This window comes from Copadichromis virginalis, linkage group LG6, assembly GCF_057382275.1.
Source record: "Copadichromis virginalis isolate Kocher_CV1m ecotype Utaka linkage group LG6, C_Virginalis_male_GT1.1, whole genome shotgun sequence".
NCBI classification, from domain to species: domain Eukaryota; kingdom Metazoa; phylum Chordata; class Actinopteri; order Cichliformes; family Cichlidae; genus Copadichromis; species Copadichromis virginalis.
The window spans coordinates 33,096,923-33,123,326 of NC_140623.1; the positions used below are offsets into that span (position 1 = coordinate 33,096,923).

General features: G+C 39.5%; 3 protein-coding genes and 1 long non-coding RNA gene across 5 annotated transcripts; 1 reads left to right on the forward strand and 3 right to left on the reverse strand.

Moving 5' to 3' along the window:
* Positions 1-525: 525 nt before the first annotated feature.
* dnajb1b (DnaJ heat shock protein family (Hsp40) member B1b) lies at positions 526-3,959 on the reverse strand. The gene is made up of 3 exons (XM_085459962.1): positions 3,563-3,959; positions 1,518-2,116; positions 526-1,365 (listed from the first exon to the last, which is right to left on the reverse strand). Exons 1-3 carry the CDS (start codon positions 3,771-3,773, stop codon positions 1,132-1,134), a joined length of 1,044 nt encoding a protein of 347 aa, XP_085316088.1. The 5' UTR covers positions 3,774-3,959; the 3' UTR covers positions 526-1,131.
* Positions 3,960-6,449: 2,490 nt separating this feature from the next.
* LOC146708193 (uncharacterized) lies at positions 6,450-9,216 on the reverse strand. Its single transcript, XR_014920937.1, has 2 exons — positions 9,093-9,216; positions 6,450-7,770 (listed from the first exon to the last, which is right to left on the reverse strand). It is a non-coding gene; the product is annotated as an uncharacterized LOC146708193 (long non-coding RNA).
* tecrb (trans-2,3-enoyl-CoA reductase b) lies at positions 6,820-21,851 on the forward strand. 2 transcript variants are annotated; one of them, XM_085459964.1, is made up of 12 exons: positions 6,820-6,959; positions 10,821-10,871; positions 16,034-16,085; positions 16,204-16,248; positions 16,360-16,463; positions 18,453-18,568; positions 19,230-19,335; positions 19,486-19,558; positions 19,671-19,714; positions 19,808-19,865; positions 20,307-20,395; positions 21,217-21,851. In XM_085459964.1, exons 1-12 carry the CDS (start codon positions 6,945-6,947, stop codon positions 21,388-21,390), a joined length of 927 nt encoding a protein of 308 aa, XP_085316090.1. In that variant the 5' UTR covers positions 6,820-6,944; the 3' UTR covers positions 21,391-21,851. The 2 variants fall into 2 exon arrangements, with proteins under 2 accessions (XP_085316090.1, XP_085316089.1); XM_085459963.1 differs by lacking the exon at positions 6,820-6,959 and having other exon boundaries at positions 10,476-10,871.
* Positions 21,852-22,027: 176 nt separating this feature from the next.
* Positions 22,028-24,466, reverse strand: ndufb7 (NADH:ubiquinone oxidoreductase subunit B7). The gene is made up of 3 exons (XM_085459965.1): positions 24,195-24,466; positions 22,674-22,842; positions 22,028-22,190 (listed from the first exon to the last, which is right to left on the reverse strand). Exons 1-3 carry the CDS (start codon positions 24,304-24,306, stop codon positions 22,103-22,105), a joined length of 369 nt encoding a protein of 122 aa, XP_085316091.1. The 5' UTR covers positions 24,307-24,466; the 3' UTR covers positions 22,028-22,102.
* Positions 24,467-26,404: the final 1,938 nt, after the last annotated feature.

A 26,404-nucleotide genomic window follows, 5' to 3' on the forward strand; every position in this document is an offset into this window, starting at 1 on the left:
CAAGCTCAAAACCTAGAATTAATTCCAGATCTTTAATCTGCTTAATTTGTCATAAAAGTAACAAGAGAACAGGACTCAGACCATGGAACCTATCAGCCAACAATCCAGTTACTTTTGAACCTCTAAAACTGGGGAAATATTTATTAAAAAAAAAAAAAAGAAAAAAAAAAGTTGCACGTCCATTAATACAATGTTAATACAATGGTTAAACCCCTTGAGATGTATCTTATAGTCGGCACTTTAGTTATATGCTGTTTGATTTAAACTTGACTGTGGTGGTTTACAAAGGCAAAATTTCAAAGAGATTAAATTATAGAATTAAGTACCGGTATGCATATTTATAGCGGCAGCAGACAAGACTTTGAATTTAAACCTTGTTAGTCAAAAGTGACATCGCACTTAGTGAATGTAGGAGACTCGGACAGTTCCCCTCATAGTGTTCCTTTCATCTCTGTAGAATAGCAGACATTTTGAAATACTCACAGAGCAATAAAAAAACCAAACAAACAAAAACAGTAAGACTACTCTCTTTAACATTAAACAATTTTAATGTCTTTATTGTCCAAAGATAGCACAACACTTGTGATTTAAATGTCACTCCTTACAGCATCAACTGCAACACCACTCATTCAAACACACATAAAATCTCTTGATGTCAAGAAGCAAGTCTCTCAGAAAAGGAAACTTTTTATCTATCATTAGAAATGTTATAAGACCTCTATACTAACTATGTAAACATTGCAATGGAAACGTTCCTGTTGCAATTTCTTACAAAAAAATAAAAACTTCTTAATGAGACTTTTAGAATGAACAAGAGCTCCCGCAGAATAGTGCACATGAATTTTATATACACTCAGTGTCATCAAAATATAATATTCAGTAAATCAAACACCACACAGTATCGGTCATATATTTACATTCTAGTATGTGAATTGCTTCACCCATTCAGGTAAGCGTGTTCCAAAAGGTGGTTCTGACACTACAGATGATCAAGTAGACCGAGGATGATCTGACTCATCAGTTTGTCCTATATTGGCTGGAGTGAGTTTAACCGCCACGAGTAACCACGTGATGTTTGAAAACATTTATATTGGCAGCTTTGTTTTCGTTTTGTTGGTATGATTGTCTTTTTTAAGATCGAGGAAGGACCTGAGCAATTGTGTCCCGCGCGCTCTGAGTGAGCCGCTCTGGGAACCTGACCTCATACTCTACTATTAGGTCTCCCCGACGATCAGGTCGTTTGGGATAAGGTAGCCCTTCTCCACTAATTCGTCGCTTCATCCCCGGATGCACAATATCTGTTGATGACACAGTGACTGTTCTGCCATCTACTGTGGGTGCATTGACTGTACAGCCACACAAAGCCTGGAGAATCAGAAGATAAGATAAAGAAGAAAAACATTAGGAATTCCAGTTAACTTCATATGTCATTTAGTTAACATTTAAATTGATTAAAAAAAAAACAAAAAAAAAAACATTGAAAATGTATTTTTAAAGTTATATGTACTCTTACTTACATCTCTGAGTGAGATCTTAGCGGTGTAAATGATGTCAGAGCCGTCACGTTTGAACACTGGATGTGGCTTGTCTTTCAACACAAATGCAATGTCAGCTGGAATGTTTGTAGGAGTCTCGTCTCCCTCTTTAGGAAACGTAATTTTAGTGCCCTCTTTCCAGCCTTTCTTTATTTGCACCTCTAGGATTTTCTCTTCTTTCCTTAATGTTCGGCCATCAGGGTTCAGCCTTTTCCGTGAGATTTTCATTTTTTTGGTGCAACCTGACAACACTTCCTCCAAGGTCACCCGGAGATCGTGAACTACAGGAGGATCCTGCTGCTTCTTTACCACACTAGTGTGACCGCCCATACCAGAGCTGAAGGAGCGAGGGAACCCACCCATTCCCCCCATTCCGCCGCCACCCATCCCAAAGCGGGCAAATGGCTCATCAGTGTCCATTTCCTCATCCATGCCTCCATTCCGCCCGCCAAAGAACTGTTCAAATGGGTTACGTCCACCGAAGAACTCTGCAAAGATGGCATGGGGGTCACCCTGGAAGGTGTAGCTGAAGGTGCCAGGACCACCACCACCACCACCAGTAGGGCCTCCGCCTTTCAGTCCTGGAAGCATAGTAGAAACAATCAGATTAAAAGGATTCAGTTTGGGTTTGGCACACTGCAGTAAGTTTGTTTGTTTGTTTGTTTTTATTCTTGTAAGAAACAGTTGTTAGTCATCATTATCTTACTTTTGTGCAACTTATTTAATGCAAATTACTAATTTTAGATTTTTATTAGTAATGATTTTAAAATATCCCATACACTAATGAGGTTCACGTGAATGCTGGTATAAAGAGAATTTTATCATGTTTTTTCATTTAAACAATAGTATGAACAAAGTTATTTTGTGCTTTGATTTTGCAAACACCCTTTAAAGTACAAAAGCAGATGTGAAACTAGCATAACACTAAAATCAGCCAGGAAACAGGGCTAAAACACATTTGTCATGTTAGAATTAATAGCCCCCCCCCAAAAAAAAAGTGGCACAAACCGCTGCTGTATAACCAAAGTTATACAGCAGCTGCTGTTTAACTGTGTGCCAAAATATTACTTGTCAGCATCCTTATTTGGAAATGCTCTCAGTTCAGGAGGTACCAAGAAGAATGTGAAGAAACACAACACGAATGCTTGTGTAATGCTGTGATCACTGGGGATAACTGAGGTTTCCACTGCATGAGTGCACTGGGTAGGTGATTTTTCACAATTTTACCAGGCTTTACTAGGAGTAACTTAAGTATTCCATGAGAGTAGCTGGGATATGTCCAGTTGGGTGCATGGAGTGGCACTGCCCCCCTCTACCAATACCCTTGCGCTAGAGTACTGTTAATCTCACAATGTCCATCATTGTCTAACAGCATGAATAGGAGCAATGGTGGACTGCAGCTTAGTACAACGAGGACAACGCTGAAGCACTTGAAGGTTATGCTTCCACTTCACTATACTTTAGATGTACATTTTTTACATTGATATCCATTTATTTTAAATCTTTACTTTGTTGTTGACTTTGAAGACTTTAAACTATAAGCATTTTATGCTTTATACTTTGGCTTGTTGTAATGTTAAAACCTCTGTGCTAATACTTAAGTAGAAGTTTCCACCATTTCAGGTTTTTGTGAACTAAAAATATCAACACCGAGGTTAGCTAGTCATCGTTAGGGCCTAAAAGCCGAGCCCCCCGCCCCTTTCCTGTCCCGTCAGATGCAGAACCCTCCAGCTTCTCTACGTACTTCATCAAGTTCTTGCAGAAACATGCAATGCGAGTATTGCCGTCAGCAGACCAGCTCTCCTGTCCTGGCTCAGAGACAAGCCACTGACTGAAGGTCGGAGGACAGGAGAGCCAGGACAGCGCCATGACACACAGGATTATCCCAGTTTAGTCTACACATGTTCAGAACTGTTGTTTCCACCCAGCCTTGTTGACAGCTCGTAGCTCCAACTGTGTTAAACGTTATTCTGACGGCGCCTTGACGATTATTGGCCCCGCAATATTGCATGATTTAGAAAACTTACCTTCTTCGCCAAAACGGTCGTATATATCTTTTTTCTTAGGGTCGCTCAAAACGTCGTAAGCTTCAGCAATCTCCTTGAATTTCTCCTCGGCTCCCGGTGACTTGTTTTTGTCAGGATGATAACGCAGAGCCTGCTTACGATAAGCTTTCTTGATGTCGTCCTCCGATGCTCCTTTCTTAATCCCCAAAATCTCATAGTAGTCTTTACCCATTTTGACCAACCAGTGGTCTAACCTGTTGTAGCTGTTGGTAAATTGCTGGTGATGAACTTCTGCCGCACGTCCTCAATCCTGACTCAACTCGATCCGCTCAGCCCCGCATATTTTCTTTATAAACAGTGTGGAAACTTCCAGAGTTTTCCATAACCAGCCTGAACAATCTCCTCGGTGACGCTGCGCCAGGGACACGCCCAGCGGGACGTCACGCCATGATGCCTTCATGTGGTGTCGGACATATTTCTCAACCTACGTTTCATGCCTGATCCAAGAGTGTCAAACATATTTTAGTTTACGGGCCACACACAGCCCAATTTGCTTTCAGAAGGGCCAGATCAGTACTCCAGTAAGTACTCCAGAACAACCTACTGAAAACATTTTCTGCTAATTAAGCAGAATTTGTTTTTATTTAAAATTATATTAATGACATATAAAGCCCCATATGGTCAGACTCGTGTATGTATATGTATGTATGTATGTATGCTTTATAACACCAAATGGCCTCTCAGATCATCTGATCAGGGTCTCCTTCAACAATCTTATTTTAAAACCAGAGGTGATCACTCATTTGAGGTTGGAGTGCCTAAACTTTGGAGAAGCCTTTCTCACCCTGTCAGGGCAACTGAATCAGTGGTCTGTTTCAAGGCACTGCTGAAAACCCTTTTTTATAGGTCAGCCTTTTCTGAATCCTTCTCCTATTATTTTTGGCCATAGTTTACATCTGATGTGTGCATTCAAGTGTGTATGTTAGAATTAGAACATAAGAACGTCTATTTGACTTTGTGTCTGTATGCTTGAACATATATACTTACCTTTAATATGGAGTTTTGTTTTTTACAAACTGTGTGTTTCAGAAAGCACCGTACAAATAAATAAATGACGTAAAAGCATAAAATTTTTATATGTAGAGTATTTGTAAGTAAAGAGCATAGTACTTTATGTCCATACATTTTTGTTCTTGTGTAGCAATGCTGGCAATACGTAACTTTACAGAGAATACCATTTCGTTGAAAAACTTTATTTCAGGGCTTTTCTCCAATTTTCACACCCCAGATTCTGCAAAGCCATGACTAAGTTGTTTCTGGTATGTTTGACGGCCCTCGCTGTCTTGATAAACATAACTTTAGGTTTATTTTGATGCAAAACAAGATCACAAGACCACTCTTGATTACTCTAAAATATTTCAAACATTAGAAAAAATCCATTCCTACATGTCCCGTGGGATTATTGGCTTGGGAAAGCAGACAAGAAACATGTGAAAGAGATACAGTAACTGCCATGTTACTGTGACTTGGCTGTATTCTACCATGTAGCCACATCTGGAAGCCCACTTTTTTATCTCTTTAAACTGCATTTTTTTAAATCTCTGTTTTACACAAACTGATTTAAATGTTGAAGCTAGATAATACATAAATGTAATGATTTGCTGCCACTGCTAAGACCACCTTTTCATTATTATTATTATTATTATTATTATTATTAATCACTTATTTTAAAAAAGGATCCAAGCTAAATCTGACTTAAGTACAGAACCCACAATAGCATCAACAAACTCAAGTTTTCTTATTTACTCAATAGAAATCTACCATATTGAGTGAACATTTTTGTCTATCAGTGGGTAACCAACCCACAGTTTGAGAACCTCTGCCTGAGGAAAGGTTCACTACAAATTAATACAGACACCATCATCAAAACACCAAATGCTGTGATATTCTTTGGTAAAACGGGCCTCCATCTCTCTTGAGTTTCAGAGACTTTAATAAGTTAAAATAACGATGCACTGGAGCAACAGCGGAGTTTATGGTAACATAGCTCCTCATTACCATACTATATATATAATTCACTATGTTTTATCAAAACGTGACTAAATCTTTTTTTTTTTAATTACAAGTATCACTAGACTCCTGTCTGCACTCTGTGGGTTTCCTCAGTTTCATTTGCTGTTGTGCAAGACAGCACTGGGTTGTATAAAAGTAATATATTCCAATTTGTAAGATAAACTTCTTCGTCATGTGAAGGAAAACCTGTTTTCCAGGCGAGTGCTGCTGCCAGTACAAACTGAAAGGGTGGTAACAGAAAGACTCACCCAAATCACTGTAGCAGTCTCCATTTTTTTTTCTCATAGGACGAGAGGCAGGGTACACCCTGAACAGGTTGCCAGCCTATTGTAAGATTAACAACACACCACACTGAGTAGAGAGAGACAACCATTCACACTCATAGATTTGGCTAGTTTAGAATCACCAGTTAACCTAATCCTAAACCTTTTTGGGGGGGTTTGCTGTCATTCCCTTTGCTTATTACCAACCCTCAGTATCATCCATGTTGAGCAGCATGCAGAAGAATTTTGGAGGCTTGCACAGAAGCACTTTTACACCTATTGAAAACTAGGTGAATAGGTATAGGTAAACATAAGTTACATAGGTAAATAATGTGTATTTACCTATGCACAGTGGCAAACTGACACAATTGCACTACCATGCGTTAAGCACAAATCCCAACTGCATGTTGCTCGACTTGGAGGATGCTGTCCATTTGTCAAATGTTGAGTGGTTGAAAAGTGATTCTGAAAGAGGAAATGGAGTGACAAAAGAGTCCACCAGTAATGTGACAAACAAAAACATACAAATGCACTAATGCATTAAATTTGAGACATTGAAGTGACACATGACATGTAATTTAAAAAAATCAAACTTTATTAATACAACACTTAATTTACAGGGATAAGATGACCCATTAGCTAGATTAGATGACCCAAAGACTAAGCAAACGTTTAAAGTTTAAATGATGTAGTTCCAGTCAAAAAATATCCAAAGTAAAAGCAATTAAACATAAAAAGTACTAGATAATTGAAAACGGGTGACTGCAGGGAAAAACCGTTTTCTACAATCTCTTGTTCACTTGAGAGAGCTGCCCTTTAGACTACAAAAAAATCCAACAATATCGGCGTAGACGCGACCGCTCCCAATGCTCAAGTCCCATTGGCTACATCCTTGATAAGCCGGGCGTGTACGCGCAATTGATGCGGGAGCTGATTGGCTGCGGCGCGATCGCAGTGCTGACCTATGGTACACGGCTCTGTGCCTCAGCAGTTGTGTATTACTACGCTGATTGGACGGTCTCCTGTCACTCATCTGGGATACTAAGGAAGGGGTGCAAACTGCCAAGATGAAGCACTACGAGGTAAGTAGTATCTATGAAACTTTACCCGTCAGTGTGGCTACAAATGAATTAATTAAATAATCCCACAAGTTCTCAGACAATTCTCCAAATCAGCGAAAAGAGGTTCAAATTAAAAGCTTTAAACGTGAGCAGTAAAAATAGCACGCTGCTGCATCGCCGCCTCTCATATACTGTGCCCTATATGAACGAGGTGCTGTGGCCTGTTGTCGTTAAAGTCGCGGTTTAATTGGCAAATCCTGTATCCGAAACACAAACAACACCCGCTGATATGATTAATTATACTTACGCTGAGCGTTTGATAAGTTCTCATTGTAAAGTGTAGGCTACTTCTCTGTTAGCTGAAGACTGATAACTGGGTGTAGGTAGGATAATGCTCGGCATCATCGCCATCTCTGGCCGGAGTGACTCATGGCGCTTCTTATCTTATTCTTACCCAATGCAGGTGAACGGTCAAGTGCGCAATCTCAGCACTTCTAAATTAACCCCTGTAGTATAACTGTGGGTTTAAAAAATAATAATAAAAATACATTTTAAATGAGGTGGAATGAGTGAAATTAATTAGATATTTGTATATTAAGAAGGAAAAATGTGCATAAGGGCCTCTTTACTGCTTTATCGCAAACGTGAAAAGCTTCCTGTTTCAAACAGCCGTTTTACTTGTGCAAGCACCTTACGTTTCTCCAGATGTTAACCGTTTCATGAGCACAAAAAAACCCATCAGACAGGATCTGAAGCAGTCTGACAGAAACCAATCCACCCAGTAACTGCTCTGGCTGCCCCTTTCTCCGTTGACAGGTGTCGCTTTTGAGACCTGTTGGCAGGATTAGAATTTAAATGAGGAAAAAAAAGACCGAAAAAGATTTTTAAAAATATCTAAGAACAAACTCCATTAGATTATGTCTGAAGTAAAATGCATACTTGTATGCTTTTAAATTGTATAAAACTAAATCATTTATTAAACATTGGTTTAATTGAACAATTTCGTCTTCTTCACACTGCATCAACTTTATTTGCACTGTAAGGGCTTTTTTCCATGCTTACAATCTGTCTACACCACACTAGGGCATGCAGCCCTTATGTTGCATATGTTAAACTTTAATTAACATCATATCTGTGGTTCTTTCTCTTTTGGAAACCAAACAGCTAAACTGGATTCAGAGCGCTCTGTCATCTTGACTAACTTGACTTGAGCTAAAATCAGTCCACCACATCCTGGGTTCTGTACGATGAAGTGAATTCAACATACCCAGGCTGTCTTTCTGTTATCTAGATTCACTTAGTCAGGATAAGCAGTCACATGAAGCAGATTATTAACTAGCTAATACTCAGGTTCCCCCTGCGCGTTCACACAAAAGTGGTAGCATTGGCAGATAAATTACAAACATTCACAAGTGTACGGCCATCAGAAAGGCTGCTTTTTACAGATAGAACTGTAATATAAAAATATGACTCAGAATACTTTATTAATCCTTAAGGAAATTATGTGGTTCCAGTTGCTCCAAGACAATAAGAACAGTGACAGACTGAACTAAATGAAATAATACAATATATTACAAAATATAAGACATGAGTCTAACATATATATGAATAGCTCAATTACAAATATCCAGAATATTACAGAGATTAAATATATATGATTGACATTTTACTCTAGAGATCAACCAGTATAAAATAAAATATTCTGGCACATGGCCTTCTCTGTAGCAGGTTAGATTCATAGCATAAGTTACTATGGCGATGTAGCCCAGTAAGAAATGAACCACCTTTGTAGTCCTAAAAATCAGGTTTAGTCTGAAGTTAACTGGATAACACGAAATCCTAAATTCAATCTGTTCTGATGTTATTGTCCTACTTTTATATATATGTATATATTTTAGTTAACTGCCTCCTCAGAGAGTTACCTATGAAGATAAAAATAAATTAGGCTGCAGGTGTTATAGCTCATGATTCTTCCAAAACATTAGTGTGACTTTTTGGTTTTAACTGTTTAATCTCTGTTTTAATGCATTTACACAAGATAGCACCAGAGAGCAACTTCACAGTCATCAACATGTAATGAGTATCTAGAAATGCATACAAAGCCAAAATGTTTCTACTTTGATTGGTGAAAAATATTTTAAAATGATCTCTTACCTTGAATAAATAGGTTCTGTGTAGTCATTATGAAAGTCCACTTAAGCTTGGTGCTCCCTGTTCCCACTCTCACCCCAGAGTGTATTAGCAGCACAGTCACTGCCAGAGCTTTTATATAGATAGATGAGACAGGGGGAGGTGCTCAGGCGGAGGGTATGCCTGACACAGAAACTGAGATAGGATTATTTTTCCCAAAGTCTCGGCAGCATTGTCATGTGTCTGCCTCGTTTTTTTTCCCCTTCCCAATCTATGTGACTACCTTTTTCAGGACAATAATAAACTAATTAAATCACTTCATTTAATCAGACAGGCTGCCTTGCAAAAATGACAAACAATGGTCAATGCGTCATCTGAGTCTTGTACATTTAATCAAAGCAGTGTGAAGGTGAACAAGTGTTCACAATTCTGACATTTAAAACTTGAATAGTAAATTATGAGCGACACGAAGTTATTTTTTATTTATCCCCCCCCCCCCCCCCCCTTTTTTTTTTTTTTTTTTTTTTTAACCAGAATAACATTCAAATTTAGCCCCTGTTTAAATCTGATGTTTGGATACATGTAGTGGACATACGGGTAATTAGCTACATAAGATGGTCTGCATTTACACATCCAAATCCAAGTTCGGATCTGATCCTGCTGCCACTTGTGACTGCATGTCTGTCATTCATTTTTTGAAATTGTATCCCAAGTCTTCGTTCTTAGGTAGTGGAATGGCGAAGTTTGCCAAGGGGAATACCCTGACTAAGCCCTCAGACTTTGGGGGGGGGAATTATCACCCTGAGGTGGCAGAAATAGGCGACTGTAGTCGTATGTGACTGAGACGTTTGGCTGTTCAGTTTGGTTTCATACTGTAAAACTCCTGTAGGCTGTGATAGTGAAACCTTAAACTGGTGTCACAGTGATGGACATGGGGGTTGAAGTTAGGAGCTGATTGAATGTCAGCATAGTATGGTTAACAGTAAGAGCGTGACATCACAAAATAGACACAGATGGCTGTGGGGTCTGTAGGGAGAGGTCAGGTTATGTGGACTTAGCAGGAGGTGTTTTATATTTAGCTGGGTAGATGAAGACTGGGGGGTCTAACTAGAAAGGGGTGTTGTCACTCTACCTCTTCTTCATCATCCTACTTAGCTGGGAGTTGAGAAGTGTCAGTGGTCATCAGGCGTCTGTTTTTAGAAACGAGTTATATTTCAAATGCAAGTCACTGCAGCTCTGAAAGGAAGCTGTTGCTCTCAGCTCCTGAAGTTTCTTTAATGATAAACACAGGTGACAGCTGGGGAATACTGGGCATTCCTACATATGCGCACACACACACACACACAGGCGGCATATGTTTGTGCTGCAGGGGTCGCCTGGGAGTTAAAGTGGCACAACAGAAGTGAAGGAATGAGTGGGGTGCAGACAGGGAGGGAGGGAGAGTAAAAGAATGGCAGAGGTAGAGGGAGAGACAGATTTATTTCCACAGCTGAGAGCCTCCTCTCTCTTCTCCAGCTTAGCCCGCATCTGAGATAAACATTTGAGAGGTGGAGAGTGACGAGAGAACTGAGGGGAAGACGGGAATAAACCGAGAGCAGGAGAAGAACTGTGGACATGGATGCCCTAGCATTAGAGGCCACAGGCAACAAAAGGGTGGCTAACGGGGCAGTAGTGCCGGCCCCGCTGCCGGTCCAAGCCCAGAGTAAACGCAAACCTGCCAAAAAAACTAAAAAGGCTGTTGTTTTCTTTGAGGTGGAGATTCTGGACGCCAAGACCAAGGACAAGCTCTGCTTCCTGGACAAGGTAAGACGTCAGTCCTCTTTTTTTTACACATTTGTGGAACCTTTTTTTTTCTTAAATATTTATGCAACTTTAATTTTACTTTCACACCTAACTTACTTTGATACCTGATCTTTTTAAAAACTGCTTGTGCACATGTAATCATTGCTTCTCTGCTCAGTCCAATAGACCCAATATTTCTCTCCTTATACTTCAGTAGAATGGTCTTTTTATGTAAGTCAGGTGTTTTCTAGAACATGGAAAAGCTGCTATAGCTGTAGTCCCCACTGTCTGTCAGTGGGTGTGCACAGCCTTTGAGTGCTGCTGTCTGTAAATGGTGCACACACAGAAGTGCCTTTCATACATACAGCACAGCACTACTGGTTTTATTTATCTGGATATGGTAGAGGTTATTGACGCACATACAAGAAGACATGTACAAAATAAGAGTAACAACTGCAGCCTAATGCAGTCTTGTGTTACATCTGTAGCCTGTATTTATCCCACACTTGTTATTTTGGAGTGGTCGGACAGATGGTTCACTTAAAGCACTGGGCATTACAATATCAATGCAATCACAGTTGTGCATGGCCTCAGACATGCATGCGCTTATGTGCAGTGAAATATGTTGATAATGTATGATTAAATATTGCTAGACACTTTCAAGGCATTCCCATGTTGCACTATGACACTTTATAAAATATGACCAGAACCACACTTGAGTGGTTGCCTGGTGATTGTGAACAATCACAAGTAGGTGTGACGAACAGCTGGTTGCTCAGAAGTTCAACATGCAACACCCTCAACATTTGGGCACTTTTGAGGTTACAGGACACCTGGTGGGAGGCATCCTGTCTCCAAACAGTCACAGCCCAACTCAGACTAACAGCTGTTTGTTTTGCATATTGGCAATGGTTTGCAAGTAGCCGTGTAATTTCTAGACACAGAGAGTCTTTCAGCATGTTACAATCATTCGGAATCAGTCTGAGTCGATGACCGTAACTCAACTGCAACTCACCACTTTGCAGTGAGAGACTTGATTCAACTGGTTGCCAACTGGTTGTATTCTGGTTATTCTGGGTCCTGCAGCAACAATTTCACTATCTGTTGAGGAATTTCTGTTTCAAATCTATGTGCTTCTGGCTGAAGGTAGCTAATATGATTATCAATGTATGCAGACAGCAACACATTGCAATCTTTGCTACTTTATAACGAACAGATTGTGTATAATTGACAACACAAGTCCTTTCAATAGCAAACTAAATCGATCTTATTGCTATTTTTTTGCTGTCTTTGCACACCAAAGAAACTTTAAAGAATGCTACAAACTGTGGGTGTTCACAGACCTGGAGTCAGTTTTGCACACGTTGCAGTAATTTTGGTGGAGCTGTTGTCTCTAACCACTGTTTTCCACAGTGTGACTGCAGCATAAGAGCAAAAGAATGATTTCTACTATAGAAATGCACCTTAAATTGAGCAGCTACTACAGTATTGCAGCACATATGTAGTTTTTCAGATTTACTTCTTGTTTGTCACTGTCTGGTCAGTGGTATTAATCATGACAATTATATTGATCATATATATAAAGTGTGCGTATATGTATGAGATTCAGGTTTGGCCCTATTTAACCACTCCTACAGTCTTTGAAAAATGCAAATATTTCTGCGTTTGTGCTGTTTATTCCAAAATGTGATTGAACCTGTTTGAAGATACATAAGATATTAAGACAAAAAATATGAACAATAGTCTGTTGATTGCATCAGTTTAACTCTAACAGCTTTAGTAGCTATAAAATCTATCACAACAGAAGCAGAATTAGTACAAGATTGCTTTAGACTTTACATTCATTGACATTTAACATCAGTTTTAAATTTCTTTTTAATTTTGAAATGTGTGCCCTTTTTCTGCAATACAACAAACCATTTGCACCGCTGTTACATTTGACCAATGTGTTGACTGATGGACTTCAGTTGTGTTTACAGTTGGGACTAAGTGGGTATCAGCACTGCATTAGCCATATTTACTTTGAAAGGATGTTTAAGCCAACTTTATCAGGCATATTTACAGTTATTTCTACTCCCCCTGTGCTTATGTTATTGTAATGTTTGACAGATTTAAATTGTTAGTGCTCAGCCTGCAGGTTATTGCTCTTGCATTAGAACTGTTTAGTGTATTGCTGTTGTGAGTCCGGTGAGTGTAGAGTTGCATTAGTCAAATTCACGGTGTGATCAGCCACGGCAGACTCTGCTTATTGAAGGCTACTCCTCAGGACCGCAGAGTATAAGGTTGTATCCTTATGGGATTATACTCTGTTGTCAGCTTAGCAGAGTTTCTATGGTGATAACATCATCAATCTTATCACCTCTTTGGAGGCAGCTTGACAGATGTGACAGATATAGATTTGGAATCTGGACAGAAGGCCCTTTGGGAGAGAGGCTTGGTCCTCCAAAGTAGGCTAACGGAGCTAAACTGACAAGCTGTGTGACACATTTAAAAAAATAAATAAATAAAAATCAAGTTCTGTATTATGTCTGGCTCAGTGTGTGTATATGACTGACTGACTTCATACTAAATGAGGCCTGCAGAAAGAGTGGGAGTCCAGAGAGGTGGTTGGTCCATCTAATTCAACCATAGTGATGTCATCCTGCTGAAAATGGCATGTAGTCTTCGGGGGGACATGAACAGAAGCCAAGTCAATTACAGCAGCAGACCTGCTCAGTCTACTACTGATTTGTCACACGATCTTTGAAAGCCAAGACGAGGGAGCGACACTTCAACAGGCAGATGATGACAGAATGTAAAGCAGTATCTCCTTACACTCCTTGTGAGCACTGAAATAAGCAATCAGCAAGACAATGCAAGTTTGATTTAAAGCTTAAAAAATAGTTCCCATCCTTTTTTAAAGACAATTGCAGAGATGGCTTACCATTGCTAAACTGTCTACACTGAAAAGTGCTGGCCTGGCTAAGAAACTGTAATGGCATTTTAGTCTTAACTTAGTGTAGTGGTTCTCACAATCACCCAATGTGCAAAAAAGGTCCCTGGTTCCCAGATGGAAAGAAACGCAGGTTCATCGAGGGTTGTGTTATTGATACTCACAGCTTGCAAACAGCAGCATTTTAGCAAGTTAAAGTAAATGAAAGACATTTTCCTTTTTTTATGAGCTACTGCTGTTTATGAGACCGTACCTAATTCAAAGAGCGACTACTGAAAAAGGTGCCCGCAGCAGCGTTATAGTACAATAGTAGTGACCCAGCAGTATATCCAGTGACATATTATAAACCAAATGTAAGCACAAATTTAGCGTAGGTAGTGTTTTCCCTGGAAATTTTAAGTTGAAGTATAAAACAACTGTCTTTAAATTAACCTTATTGTGGTTAAAATATTGTCAAATAGTAAAACACAAAAAAATATTTTGTACCAAGAAGTTGAAGCTTGGGTTGAGTTTTTTAACAAGATGCTTAAAGCCTTCATTTTCAATCTGCTTGCTCTTCCTGTCATATTTAGCGCAGTTAGCGAGTGCTCCAGCAATTCTTTGGGTCATTTGTTTACATTAAGATCACTGACCACCAGTTGCTGCCATCTCCTCCTCCATAGCCTGGTTGTACTTGATGGTGTTTTCACCTTAACTGGTGAGAGAAGTTTGTTGTTTCCATTTTCAGCAGAAACAGTTTTCTTGTATGTTTTGTTTGTTAGAGGAGGTTGAAGTACCTCCCTTTTAAGGTAAATAAATCAGGCTGACGCACAGCTCTCGCGGTCAGACTTGCCCCGGCTTGTCTCAGTTTTATGGGCACTAGTAAGTGGAACAGGATCAGAATCAAATACTTAATTCCCAAGGAAAATATGTTGTTACAGTTGCTCTAAGACCATAAGAACAGTAACAGACTGAACTAAATTAAATAAGACAATATATTATAAAGTTAAAAAATGTCAAAATAGCTCTAATATTTACAAATGGCTCAATTATAGATATCCAGAATATCAAACGTATGGCGTTGTTGGAATAACAATATGACACTTTTGTCATGTAGAAATGTATACAGTGGCCCCTCGTTTATCACGGGAGATAAGTGAAATCCGCGAAGTAGCCAACTTTATTTATTACAGTTATTATAGATGTTTTAAGGCTGTAAAACCCCTCAGTATACACTTTTCTCAGACAGGCATGAATATTGTCACACTTTTCTCTCTTGTTTAAACACTCTCAAAGTTCAAACCTTTGTATCATAGAATGAAACCAAAGGCACCTGACGGTGCAAAACATTTCGTGGACATTGTTGTTTGTTAGGGAGAAAACTTACATACAGTACAGCACAGCAGAGTCACACTGCTCGCGATTGAAGATTTATGTAAATTTGACAAGCTGAATGCAATCTATACTGTGCAGGAGACACAGCACGAGATTGATTGACAATGGTTTACAGCCAATCAGGGCGGAGAACACAATGCACAAAAAAAGAAAGAAAGAAAAACAGGCATAATTGCACCAAAAAAGTCCACGAGGCCGCGAAAGGTGAACCGCGAGGGACCACTGTATCTGTGCCAGATTTTATAATGGCAGTATGCTTGGAGTCAGATGACACAAAGATGTTAAATTCATTTCTGCCTAATTGTACATTGCTCCAAATAAATCATATCACAGATAACATTAGAAGTTAGTATGTGCCCTAAGATTAGCAGAACTCGCCACACTGTCAACCTGCTAAAAGCAGACTGTAGTTTTGTTTTGGTTGTTCGTTTTGTTTGAATGCATGCCTCCTTAGCTTAAACAGATAAAACCCCTTGTTCAAATAATTGTGACAGTGATTATTACTTTAAACAACAAGATTCAAGCTAATTCCCCAGGGTTTCACTGTTTGTTGTCCTGTAACAACTGTTCATGTCCATATTTACCTTTGTGCGCTCTTCGTGTTTCTGTTTCGTCGTCATTCCTTTTTTATATTGGGGGGTTGTTGAGCCATTGCTGGCAGCCTGGCATGAGGTTGTGTACTTTGGCTGTGTGTCTCTGTGCCAAGTTTCTTTGAAACCCTAATACCAGCTGTTAAATAGCTCACATCCATGGGGTGTGCGCACACAGTCAAAGCTAAATTTACCCCTAATCACCATCATGAATGGAAAACAGGGTTATTATCTGTTCCTTTGTATGTACACGTCCCTGCACTTATTTATTGTGATGTTATTTGTAGGTTGAGCCAAATGCCACCATCGGGGAGATCAAGTCTATGTTCCACAAAAGCCGTGAGTGCCATCTGTCTGCAGCCTCATAAATCTAAGTCAAGATCAAGGAAATCTTCTAACGTAGCCTAGATAAATACATCAAAACAGTCTTAAGAAGATCTGGTTTTGTTTGTTTCAGATCCTCAGTGGTACCCAGCCCGACAGTCCATTCGCCTTGACCCAAGTAGGTCCACTTAAATCAATGTTTTCCTTCTGACTTTAAATCATTTATTTTTATAATTTATTTATTTTAAATACATTTTAAATCTCATATTAAGTAACGTGTGTTTTTCAGAGGGGAAGTCTCTGAAGGACGAGGACGTTCTGCAGCATCTTCCTGTAGGGACTACAGCCACCTTCTATTTCAGAGACCTGGGAGCTCAGATCAGCTGGGTCACAGTGAGTACAACACAAAGACAGCTCCAAAGACAGGAACATATTGTGCTGCCATGAATGGGTCCAACAGCCCTGTCAAGCCCAGATACATCAGTGCAAGTGGGATCAAGCAGAGCTATATAGAGTTTTCCCTGTGTGTAGAAATTGAGTGTGTGTTTGTGGGTCAGACGTTTAGACCTAACTTTGAGGTTAATTTGCTACACAGAAGTCGACTTTGACAGTGAAGGTTGTTTTGTCTCTGCAGGGAGATGCAGGACAAGCAGATGGAAAATAATTTACAGTGGGGCAAAAAAGTATTTAGTCAGCCACCGATTGTGCAAGTTCCCCCATCTAAAATGATGACAGAGGTCAGTAATTTGCACCAGAGGTACACTTCAACTGTGAGAGACAGAATGTGAAAAAAAAATCCATGAATCCACATGGTAGGATTTGTAAAGAATTTATTCGTAAATCAGGGTGGAAAATAAGTATTTGGTCACCTCAAACAAGGAAAATCTCTGGCTCTCACAGACCTGTAACGTCTTCTGTAAGAAGCTTTTCTGTCCCCCACTCGTTACCTGTATGAATGGCACCTGTTTGAACTCATCATCTGTATAAAAGACACCTGTCCACAGCCTCAAACAGTCAGACTCCAAACTCCGCCATGGCCAAGACCAAAGAGCTTTCGAAGGACACCAGGAAAAGTATTGTAGACCTGCACCAGACTGGGAAGAGTGAATCTACAATAGGCAAGCAGCTTGGTGTGAAAAAATCAACTGTGGGAGCAATCATCAGAAAATGGAAGACATACAAGACCACTGATAATCTCCCTCGATCTGGGGCTCCACGCAAGATCTCATCCCGTGGGGTCAAAATGATCATGAGAACGGTGAGCAAAGATCCCAGAACCACACGGGGGGGGACCTGGTGAATGACCTGCAGAGAGCTGGGACCAAAGTAACAAAGGTCACCATCAGTAACACACTACAACGGCAGGGAATCAAATCCCGCAGTGCCAGACGTGTTCCGCTGCTGAAGCCAGTGCATGTCCAGGCCCGTCTGAAGTTTGCCAGAGAGCACATGGATGATACAGCAGAGGATTGGGAGAATGTCATGTGGTCAGATGAAACCAAAGTAGAACTTTTTGGTATAAACTCAACTCGTCGTGTTTGGAGGAAGAAGAATACTGAGTCGCATCCCAAGAACACCATACCTACTGTGAAGCATGGGGGTGGAAACATCATGCTATGGGGCTGTTTTTCTGCCAAGGGGACAGGACGACTGATCCGTGTTAAGGACAGAATGAATGGGGCCATGTATCGTGAGATTTTGAGCCAAAACCTCCTTCCATCAGTGAGAACTTTGAAGATGAAACGAGGCTGGGTCTTCCAACATGACAATGATCCAAAACACACCGCCCGGGCAACAAAGGAGTGGCTCCGTAAGAAGCATTTGAAAGTCCTGGAGTGGCCTAGCCAGTCTCCAGACCTCAACCCCATAGAAAATCTGTGGCGGGAGTTGAAAGTCCGTGTTGCTCGGCGACAGCCCCAAAACATCACTGCTCTCGAGAAGATCTGCATGGAGGAATGGGCCAAAATACCAGCTACTGTGTGTGCAAACCTGGTAAAGACCTATAGTAAACGTTTGACCTCTGTTATTGCCAACAAAGGTTATGTTACAAAGTATTGAGTTTTGTTATTGACCAAATACTTATTTTCCACCCTGATTTACGAATAAACTCTTTACAAATCCTACCATGTGGATTCATGGATTTTTTTTATTTATTTATTTTTCACATTCTGTCTCTCACAGTTGAAGTGTACCTCTGGTGCAAATTACTGACCTCTGTCATTGTAGGTGGGGGAACTTGCACAATCGGTGGCTGACTAAATACTTTTTTGCCCCACTGTATGACCAAGGTTAAAATAACTGAGAGTGTATGTTCATTGTTTGAGTCTCCAAAGTTCTGACTAATCTTTCTTGTTCCTTTGTTTTTTTTTTTTGTTTTTCCAGGTTTTCCTAACAGAGTACACCGGTCCACTGGTCATCTATCTGTTGTTCTACTTCAGGGTTCCCTTCATCTACCCACCCAAATATGACTTTACCACCAGTAAACACTGGGTTGTACAGTGAGTGTCTCAAACACACTTTCAGAACACTTAGGTAGTCAAACAGAGCCTGCTTGTCCTCTTTTGTGACCATCTCAACAGCTCAAATAGAAGATAACACTCTTGTGCCTGTCACCTAAATATAAAGCTTTAGCTGTAGTAAACAACATTGTAAGCTTAGTGTTGTAAACACTTCTGATGAGTTTTATCCCTAATTGTATATCAAATACTTTAATGTCTGCTTATCAGTGTTTGTATTTGCCTTATTTTAGCTCAGTGGTGTCAAATGTGGTCGTATAGTGTGAACATTGCACATTTAGGATCAAACTAATGACCTGCCAGAATTTTAGATGTAGACTACAAACTGTGTTCATCGGTTTATAAATGGATTTTATTAAATGTGAACTAGTCTGTAGTCTGACAGAACCCCAGAAACTTGCTGTAAGCAGTCAAAAGAAAGTTGCATTAAATAATCTAAACTAAAAGAAGCATTGCTTTGTTTGCAACTTAATGAAGGACACCTATTTTATTTTTTTATTTATTTTAAAAAGGCTGATGGGTTATTGTTGTCACCCTGCCGGGGAGGCAGCAAGGCTTAAAAAATACTAGCAGCCGCCAATATTTTTTAAGTTATTTAAAAAAAAAATTTAATAAGGCTAATCAAGTGCCTATATTTTTCCAGTCTTGCCTGTATGTGTCACTCTTTCCACTACGTTAAGAGACTCCTGGAGACGCTGTTTGTCCATCGCTTCTCTCATGGAACAATGCCGTTACGCAACATCTTCAAGGTGATTTAGAAATGCATTCATCCATGTTACCTTACCGCATACAAATATGTGTTTTGAAGATCTGGTTTAAGTACGGTACAAGATGAAAAGTGTTTCATTTTCTGACTGAAAATGTTGGGCTGACAATGCTTCTGTCACATTCTGTTTTAGAACTGTACCTACTACTGGGGCTTTGCAGCATGGATGGCTTATTACATCAACCACCCGCTATATACGCCACCCAGTGAGTATGCATGCAGCTACAATTTCTTACAATCAACGCTCACACGTGCCAGTGTGTCATTGTAACTCTTTTTTTCCCCCTTTGCTGATTACATTGATTGCCTCTCTTGCAGTTTATGGGGAGCAACAGATAAGAATTGCCCTCATCATATTCTTGGTAAGAACATTTCTACGATTAGATTTTTTTAAAACACTTTTTTTGTTTTGTTTTGATTTAACACGTTAGGAGTGACATGGTTTCTTTTTCCAGTTCTGTCAGATCGGCAACTTCTCCATCCACATTGCTCTTCGGAACCTTCGTCCACCAGGTAAACACACCTGTCAAATCTGTACATCAATATCTCCATACCTTTTCTTCTCTTTCTAGAAATAATATTTGAAGAGTATTATGATTTTAATATTTCCTAATAGAAAATGACAAAAACTCAAACTACACCTATGACTATGAACAAAAAGTGACTTCCTCAAGATGTTGATAAGTTATAATGAAATATAATATGTGACATTAGACATTTTCAATGTAAAATAAAAACTTCATATAGAAACTTCATATAGAACCCTGGTTTCGTGTGTGTGTGTGCGCGCGTGCTATTTTCATAGTCCAAATCTGACTGAAAAATAAAATTGTGGTCTCTCTGCAGTCTCAGTAGTTTTAAACAAAACATTATTCTGTCAGCAAATAATAAAACTAAAGATGACTGCATGGATTGAAAATATTTTGAATTTTCATTCACCCACCCTAAATCCAGGCTCTAAGACCAGGAAGATTCCCTATCCAACCAAGAACCCCTTCACCTGGATCTTTCTGCTGGTCTCCTGTCCCAACTACACCTATGAGGTAACAGGTTTAATGACTTTGGTGGCTAAAGGTTTTCTGTCCACTGTAGTAACAAATCAGTTTTAAGAGGGTCATTGATGCTTTAACCATGCAGCTGAATGTTCTCTCACTTGAATATATAAATTGTAGTGTCTCACTTGTATTGAAGTATGTTCAGTTTGTTAAACTATGGGGTGAGCCAGTATAGGTCAGGGGGAAAATATGGATTGAAACTGCAGATTTAATCTTTCCCCCCCTTTGCTTTCCTTGTGCTTTAATTCAACTCCGGACCCTTTTGTTGTTAACAGCCTTTTTTCCTTCTTCTCAAGGGGGGGAGCAAGTCTGAAGGGTTCAGAACTGCTGCATTAATCAAAGAGTTTGCTGCCCTCTGGTGGCATTAGTACATCTTTATCGCATAACTGGCTTTTCTCCTTGAGAGAACTATACGTTGTTCATCGGTCAGGTTATGGACCCAGGACCTTTGATGTCTTACAGCAGAATTTTTGGACTTGTAGTTGGATTGTTGGAGCTCTGTTTGACAATCTAGTGATTGGATTCTGAAGTCTGGAAGTTAGGTCAATGATTGGTGGTGGGGGGAAAAAAATCTGTTCATCCCACCAGATTTTAATCTGACTGTAAAGTAAATCCATTGTGTAGTTACCTCATTAATCTTTAGTGGAAAAAAAGTCATTTCCATCACATGTATATGGATTCATAAAAATCTGAAAACTCAGTGTACAGCTCACTGTTGACAACCGTCTCTGTAGGAGTGTAGTGACAAAGGAACCAGATAAGGGGAAAAGGAAAGTTTATGTCTCACATCCTTCTCCTTCCTCCTGCAGTTGGGCTCCTGGCTTGGTTTCACCCTCATGACCCAGTGTCTGCCAGTGGCCTTCTTTACTTTGGTGGGCTTCATCCAGATGACCGTTTGGGCAAAGGGGAAGCACCGCAGCTACCTGAAGGAGTTCCGAGACTACCCTCCTCTCCGCTCGCCCATCCTGCCTTTCATCCTGTAGAGGACTAGTCAGCACTGCCTGTTTGTAGGAATCAAACCCTCCCCTTTTCCTTGCTTTAAAACCTACACTGGGGAAAAGGAGCCTGTTTTTTTTCCCCCCCCCATGATGTTCAACCTTTGTTTTCCCTTCCTGTAATCTGTCCCCTTTTGTTTTGTGTGAGAATGTAAAACACTAGTATTGCTCTAAAATTTTTTTATTGAAGACAGACAAACCCTTATTGGTAAATTGAGTTTTGATGTATGTTTGCTTTCCCAGAGCAGTTTTCACCCTTAAACTAACCAGTGTATATATGACACCAGTTCCTTTTTTTTTCATCCAGTACTGTTGTTTAGGGGTTGAATTTGCACCTGGTGATATTCAGCATAGAGTTCTCAGTTTTTATTTCCATAAATCTAAATCTGAAACCGTGACAGAACTTAATTTGTTAATGTCTGATGTAATTTATTAAAAAAGTAAACCAACATGTGGTTGTGTCATTTCAGGTTAATTCATGACATCTACACTACTTGAAAATTACCTTTTAAAACAGTAATGATCAAATAAATCAAAATCATTTTATGGTGAAATGGTTCATCTGAATAGGCTGAGTTGTCTTTTATAACATCAGTTTGTATTTTCGGTAATAAGATGCTGGATGTAGAGCTTAAACAATATTGTTTAATGTGAACAGTAGCAGGTATATACAAAGAAGTAGAATCAGAGGATGAACTGATTATGCCGCTTGAGCCTGAGCCTCAATTCTCTTCTTCCTCAGCTGGAGCCTCCTCTCCCTCTCGTACTCTTTCATACGCATCACATAGCTGCAGGCAGAAACACACAAGCATCAGGGTGAAGTTTATTGATGAAATCTGGGGTTTTGTGTTGCTTTGATACTCGAAGAAGAAAACTAGTTGCTCTGCTCAGCCCAAATAGTAAAAAGAGAAATTAAAAATGCATGCCATGAAAGAGTTCGGCTCTTAGGAGGTTAAAGGAAAGCTAAATGGACCTTGTGTTTTTTAGACTCCGCATGACCAGATTGTTTTCATAGACTTCATAAGTATTTTAGATATGAATCATGTGTGGCTAAGATTTATTTACATCTGACAGTAATACATGCTTCCTCAATATCAATAGTTTTAAAAAAGTGAATCTACCATATATAAAGATCTACTCATAGGAGCAGACCTCAGTTTTCACTTTATATATATGGTTTTTTTTTTAAGTTTTATTTTTAAGTTTGATTATTATTTATCATTTTAAATTGCAGCACTAACAACAATGTCTATACAACTGTAAGCACTTACTCCTGGTGCTCGCAGTAGTCCCAGTCGTGTCTCTCATGCTTGCAGGCTAAGAAGTTGGGCCAGTTGTCCCTCTTGCACTTCAGGAGTTTCAGGAGGTAATGGGCACAGTAGTCCCTCTGCCCCACAGGCAACTGGGCCAAGTTCATCTGCTCCTGTGTCGCAATCATCTCTGACAAAGGGACACAAATTTTGAATTATTACCAAGTAAAACACCCTGATGTGCTAAATAGAATATGATATAGAAGCTTGCAATAAAAAGTAATTGGTCTGACCTTATTCTTAGTCACAATTATGGATAAACACAATATGGCTAAACTAATATCACCAAACATTTTCATGTCTTGATTGAAGATATTGAGAAAGCAGTAAAAGTTAATCACAAAAGTAGTTGCTTCTGACACTTTTCAAACCATTGCTTGCACAAAATGGTTTGATTTTATCAACGTTTCTGGGGTGATTTAACTTTACAGCCCTTTCAATATCACACAAAAACGTGCCAGCTGGGTCGAGGTCAGAACTGTTTTTCAAACAGGAAATTCATTCTTATTCTCTACCCTTTCCCCTCACCCCCCATGTGGCGATTGGAGACAGAAGTTCTTCCAAGGACCTGGTTCTACTGGAAGTCTCTTCCTAGTAAAAATGAGTTATTTTTCCCACCGTCGCTAAGTGTTTGCCAAAAGTGGCCTGCTGGATAATTGGGGTTCTCTGTACAGATTCTTTACACTGCATTAAAACGTTCTTTAAAATGATTGTTGTTGCTATATGAATATGTACCTCTGCTAAATATAGTATCCTGGGAAAAATCATTTTTTGCGACCAAGGATCTCTCTGTGTATTTTAGATAGCTTTGCCTCATCTCCCCAAAGTAGTATTGAGGAGCTTCCTAGAGGACTTCTGCAATGTTGCACTGGCTTCTGTCACTTTTATTACAGTGGATACATAAATATAGGTTAAGCAAGTCAGAGGTAGGCATTTTGAAGTTGCTTTTGTGACGCCCATTCATCATGAGAATCGAGAATTTCCTCCATTTCTAGACAGGATGTCTAATTGTAGTTTGATGAACACTCAGGTCTTATGTAAACTGTTGCGAAAGAGAATGCTCAAACTAAACTCTTGAGAAGAGTAAACTTTGTCAGTATAGACTTTGTTTGTATACTTTTGTACATCTGACTCCAAGTATCTTGGCACAGAGGTCCATAGAAAGTTTCTAGCCTAATCTGAACTGTGAGTGATTAAACCAGTTGTGCAATGCAACCATGAAAATACAACTTTCTTGTGACAGAAACGGAGATAAGAATCCCCTTCATGAGTAATCTGTGCCGAAATCCTGGTACAGCTCATGACAAACTAACAAAACCAGTTAGCTGGTAAGCTAACCAACACATTACCGCAAAGCTAACGTAAGCTAACACTTGACAGGCCAAACTAGCTGCTAATAAATCAATTCCAGTCTCAAGTAATAAAAAAAATAAATAAATAATGCAGCTGTAAAAGAAGCCGAGCTGCTAGCTGCAGACCAACCTCTCTCCTTCCTTTCTGCAAAGCCGAACTGCGGGTCGAACTCGAATTTCTTCGCCGGGTCGGGTTCGGTGTCCGTCTCGGTGACATATCTTCTGACCAGGTGGGCTCCCATGACACCGAGTAAACGTACACTGTTGAAATCAACAAATTCTGGTCGCTTTTGTTTGGCGCTAACGAAATCTTTACAGAATTATTCTGCTATCAGCCATTCGGTCACCTCCACAAGCCTCCTGCTACCACTTCCGGCTGTCACCGGAAAAAAACAGCCGAGCTGAGCCAGTCGGGAAACAAGACAAATGAGAAAGGTTCCGCTTGTTACCCCGTCACTGCACTCCAATTCACCTTTCTCGTTGTATTTTTGTAAACTGTTGTTTCTACATATAATTCACTACTACTGATGAGTTTCTCATTTGAATCTCACAACTCATCAAAACAGTTTGTGCTTTTGTCAATCAGAACTGCAGAGTTGTCACTTACCTAAATGCTGTCCAGCATTGCACTGGTGCCTTCAATGAAATCTTTTTGTTTTGTTTTTTAGATATGGATTTCTCTTCGCTTTGGAGACGGTGGCAATGACAATAAGATAAGACGCAGAGCTAAAGATGTTAGATTGTCACTGGGAGTGACCAGGAGGGATAGCTCAGCTTTAGAGACAAAGCTGAAATTGTTTGGACATGTGGAGTTCAGGGTTAGTCTACATTGAACAAAGGATGTTGAAGATGGAGCTGGCAGGCAGAAAAGAAAAGGGGAAGACGCCAGAATTTTTTTCATAGATGTAGTCAAGGAGGAAAACGTTGCATCGAGAAAAACAGAGTCAACTTTTTGGGACTTCCTTTCATGGATAGCTGAGCATACATTAAGACAAAGTTAATTTTTCCAGAGCTGAAACCTCATCAACTAGCTTATATTTTCATTATTATTAATGATTAATATAAGTAATATTATTAATGTTTGAACTCTAATTAATTCATTATTATTTTTATGGTCATGTTAGTTAACTAAATAGCTTTGAGTGATGGTGTATGAAACAAAGACCCTGAAAATGTATCTAAATTGGGGCTTTTCCTGGCTAAGAATGGGGCTCTGGAAGTGACTATGTACTACAGTCACTCTGTATGCAGTAAAGATTTGTTTTTGCAGATCATTTTCCCGGGCTTTCTGATCATTTGATAAATAAATTAACAACAACTGTACAAATGAACCAGTGTTGATGTGAAGCAACAGTGCTTGTGTGTTTGCACACATGTTTTGTTTTTACTTAAGAGCACAAGAAAATTCCTTCGGGCAAGTAAAATTTATGTAAACTGTTAAGGTTCAAAATATTGGGGATGGACACCAGAGGAAAAACCCACAATAACAACACTGGTCCGGTCGGGTTGAGTCAAACGATGATTTAATGATCACACACGTGGGAGATGGACACTGTATGCAGACAGTCTCAGATCTCATCTCAAAAAACACATCACCATAGTTTTATGAAATCAGGGTATTAGAACGCCCCCTCCTGCGTAGTGACAGGTGTAATACAATCAATGTTGACAATTTTATTTAACACAAAGAATAACATTGTCTCCTTCCCGAGGGCAGACGCTGACTGCCCCCGTCTCCTGGAACCGTCTGTACCCTGCTAAGACACAACATGGCAGCTACAAGGACTCTTTCATTTGTTAAGACCATCAGTGTGTATTGCTCTAAATCAAGTATATAATATTAAATGAATATTGCTGGATCAGCTACTTCTACTTAAAACATATTAAAACATGACTAAGCACAAAATCACCAAGAATAACATCTTATAAGTGCTGTGTAAGCGCGTGCGGCCTTCCAAGCTCAAAGCCTTTGCCCTCCATAGATCAGTCAGACTCGCGCTGGCTGTAGCTTTTAACCTTTAATTAACTTGAGCACAACTCTAAAATAAGCAACAAACTGCAAGGTGTATGGAATGATCAGGGTTACATCTGCAATGGAAAATCATGTTATTATTCTGGTACCTGCAAGGAAAGATCAAACTAAAGTTATCACCATCACTGTAATGCAAAGAATAATGTAAGGTCAAAAACTTCAATTTATGCTTAATGCAAAGCTGGTTATATACTTCTAATGAACTAATAATGCCATATTAAAATATTAAATGATAATGAGAAAAACATCCCCTCCTTATTTTACAAAACCCACATTTCAACTTATTCATTTTATTATTTAAAGAAAAA

Bases quoted from the DNA above. Each gene is read 5' to 3' on its own strand.
- ndufb7 (XM_085459965.1), bottom strand. From the start codon at position 24,306: ATGGGAGCCCACCTGGTCAGAAGATATGTCACCGAGACGGACACCGAA. The intron at 22,843-24,194 runs GTTGGTCTGCAG...TCCCTTTGTCAG, and splicing joins TGCAGAAAGGAAGGAGAGAG to AGATGATTGCGACACAGGAG. The intron at 22,191-22,673 runs GTAAGTGCTTAC...TTCTGCCTGCAG, and splicing joins GACTACTGCGAGCACCAGGA to CTATGTGATGCGTATGAAAG.
- dnajb1b (XM_085459962.1), bottom strand. From the start codon at position 3,773: ATGGGTAAAGACTACTATGAGATTTTGGGGATTAAGAAAGGAGCATCG. The intron at 2,117-3,562 runs GTAAGTTTTCTA...CTATGCTTCCAG, and splicing joins CGACCGTTTTGGCGAAGAAG to GACTGAAAGGCGGAGGCCCT. The intron at 1,366-1,517 runs GTAAGTAAGAGT...CTGATTCTCCAG, and splicing joins CTAAGATCTCACTCAGAGAT to GCTTTGTGTGGCTGTACAGT.
- tecrb (XM_085459963.1), top strand. From the start codon at position 10,683: ATGGATGCCCTAGCATTAGAGGCCACAGGCAACAAAAGGGTGGCTAAC. The intron at 16,464-18,452 runs GTGAGTACAACA...TTGTTTTTCCAG, and splicing joins CTCAGATCAGCTGGGTCACA to GTTTTCCTAACAGAGTACAC. The intron at 19,715-19,807 runs GTAAGAACATTT...TTCTTTTTCCAG, and splicing joins TTGCCCTCATCATATTCTTG to TTCTGTCAGATCGGCAACTT.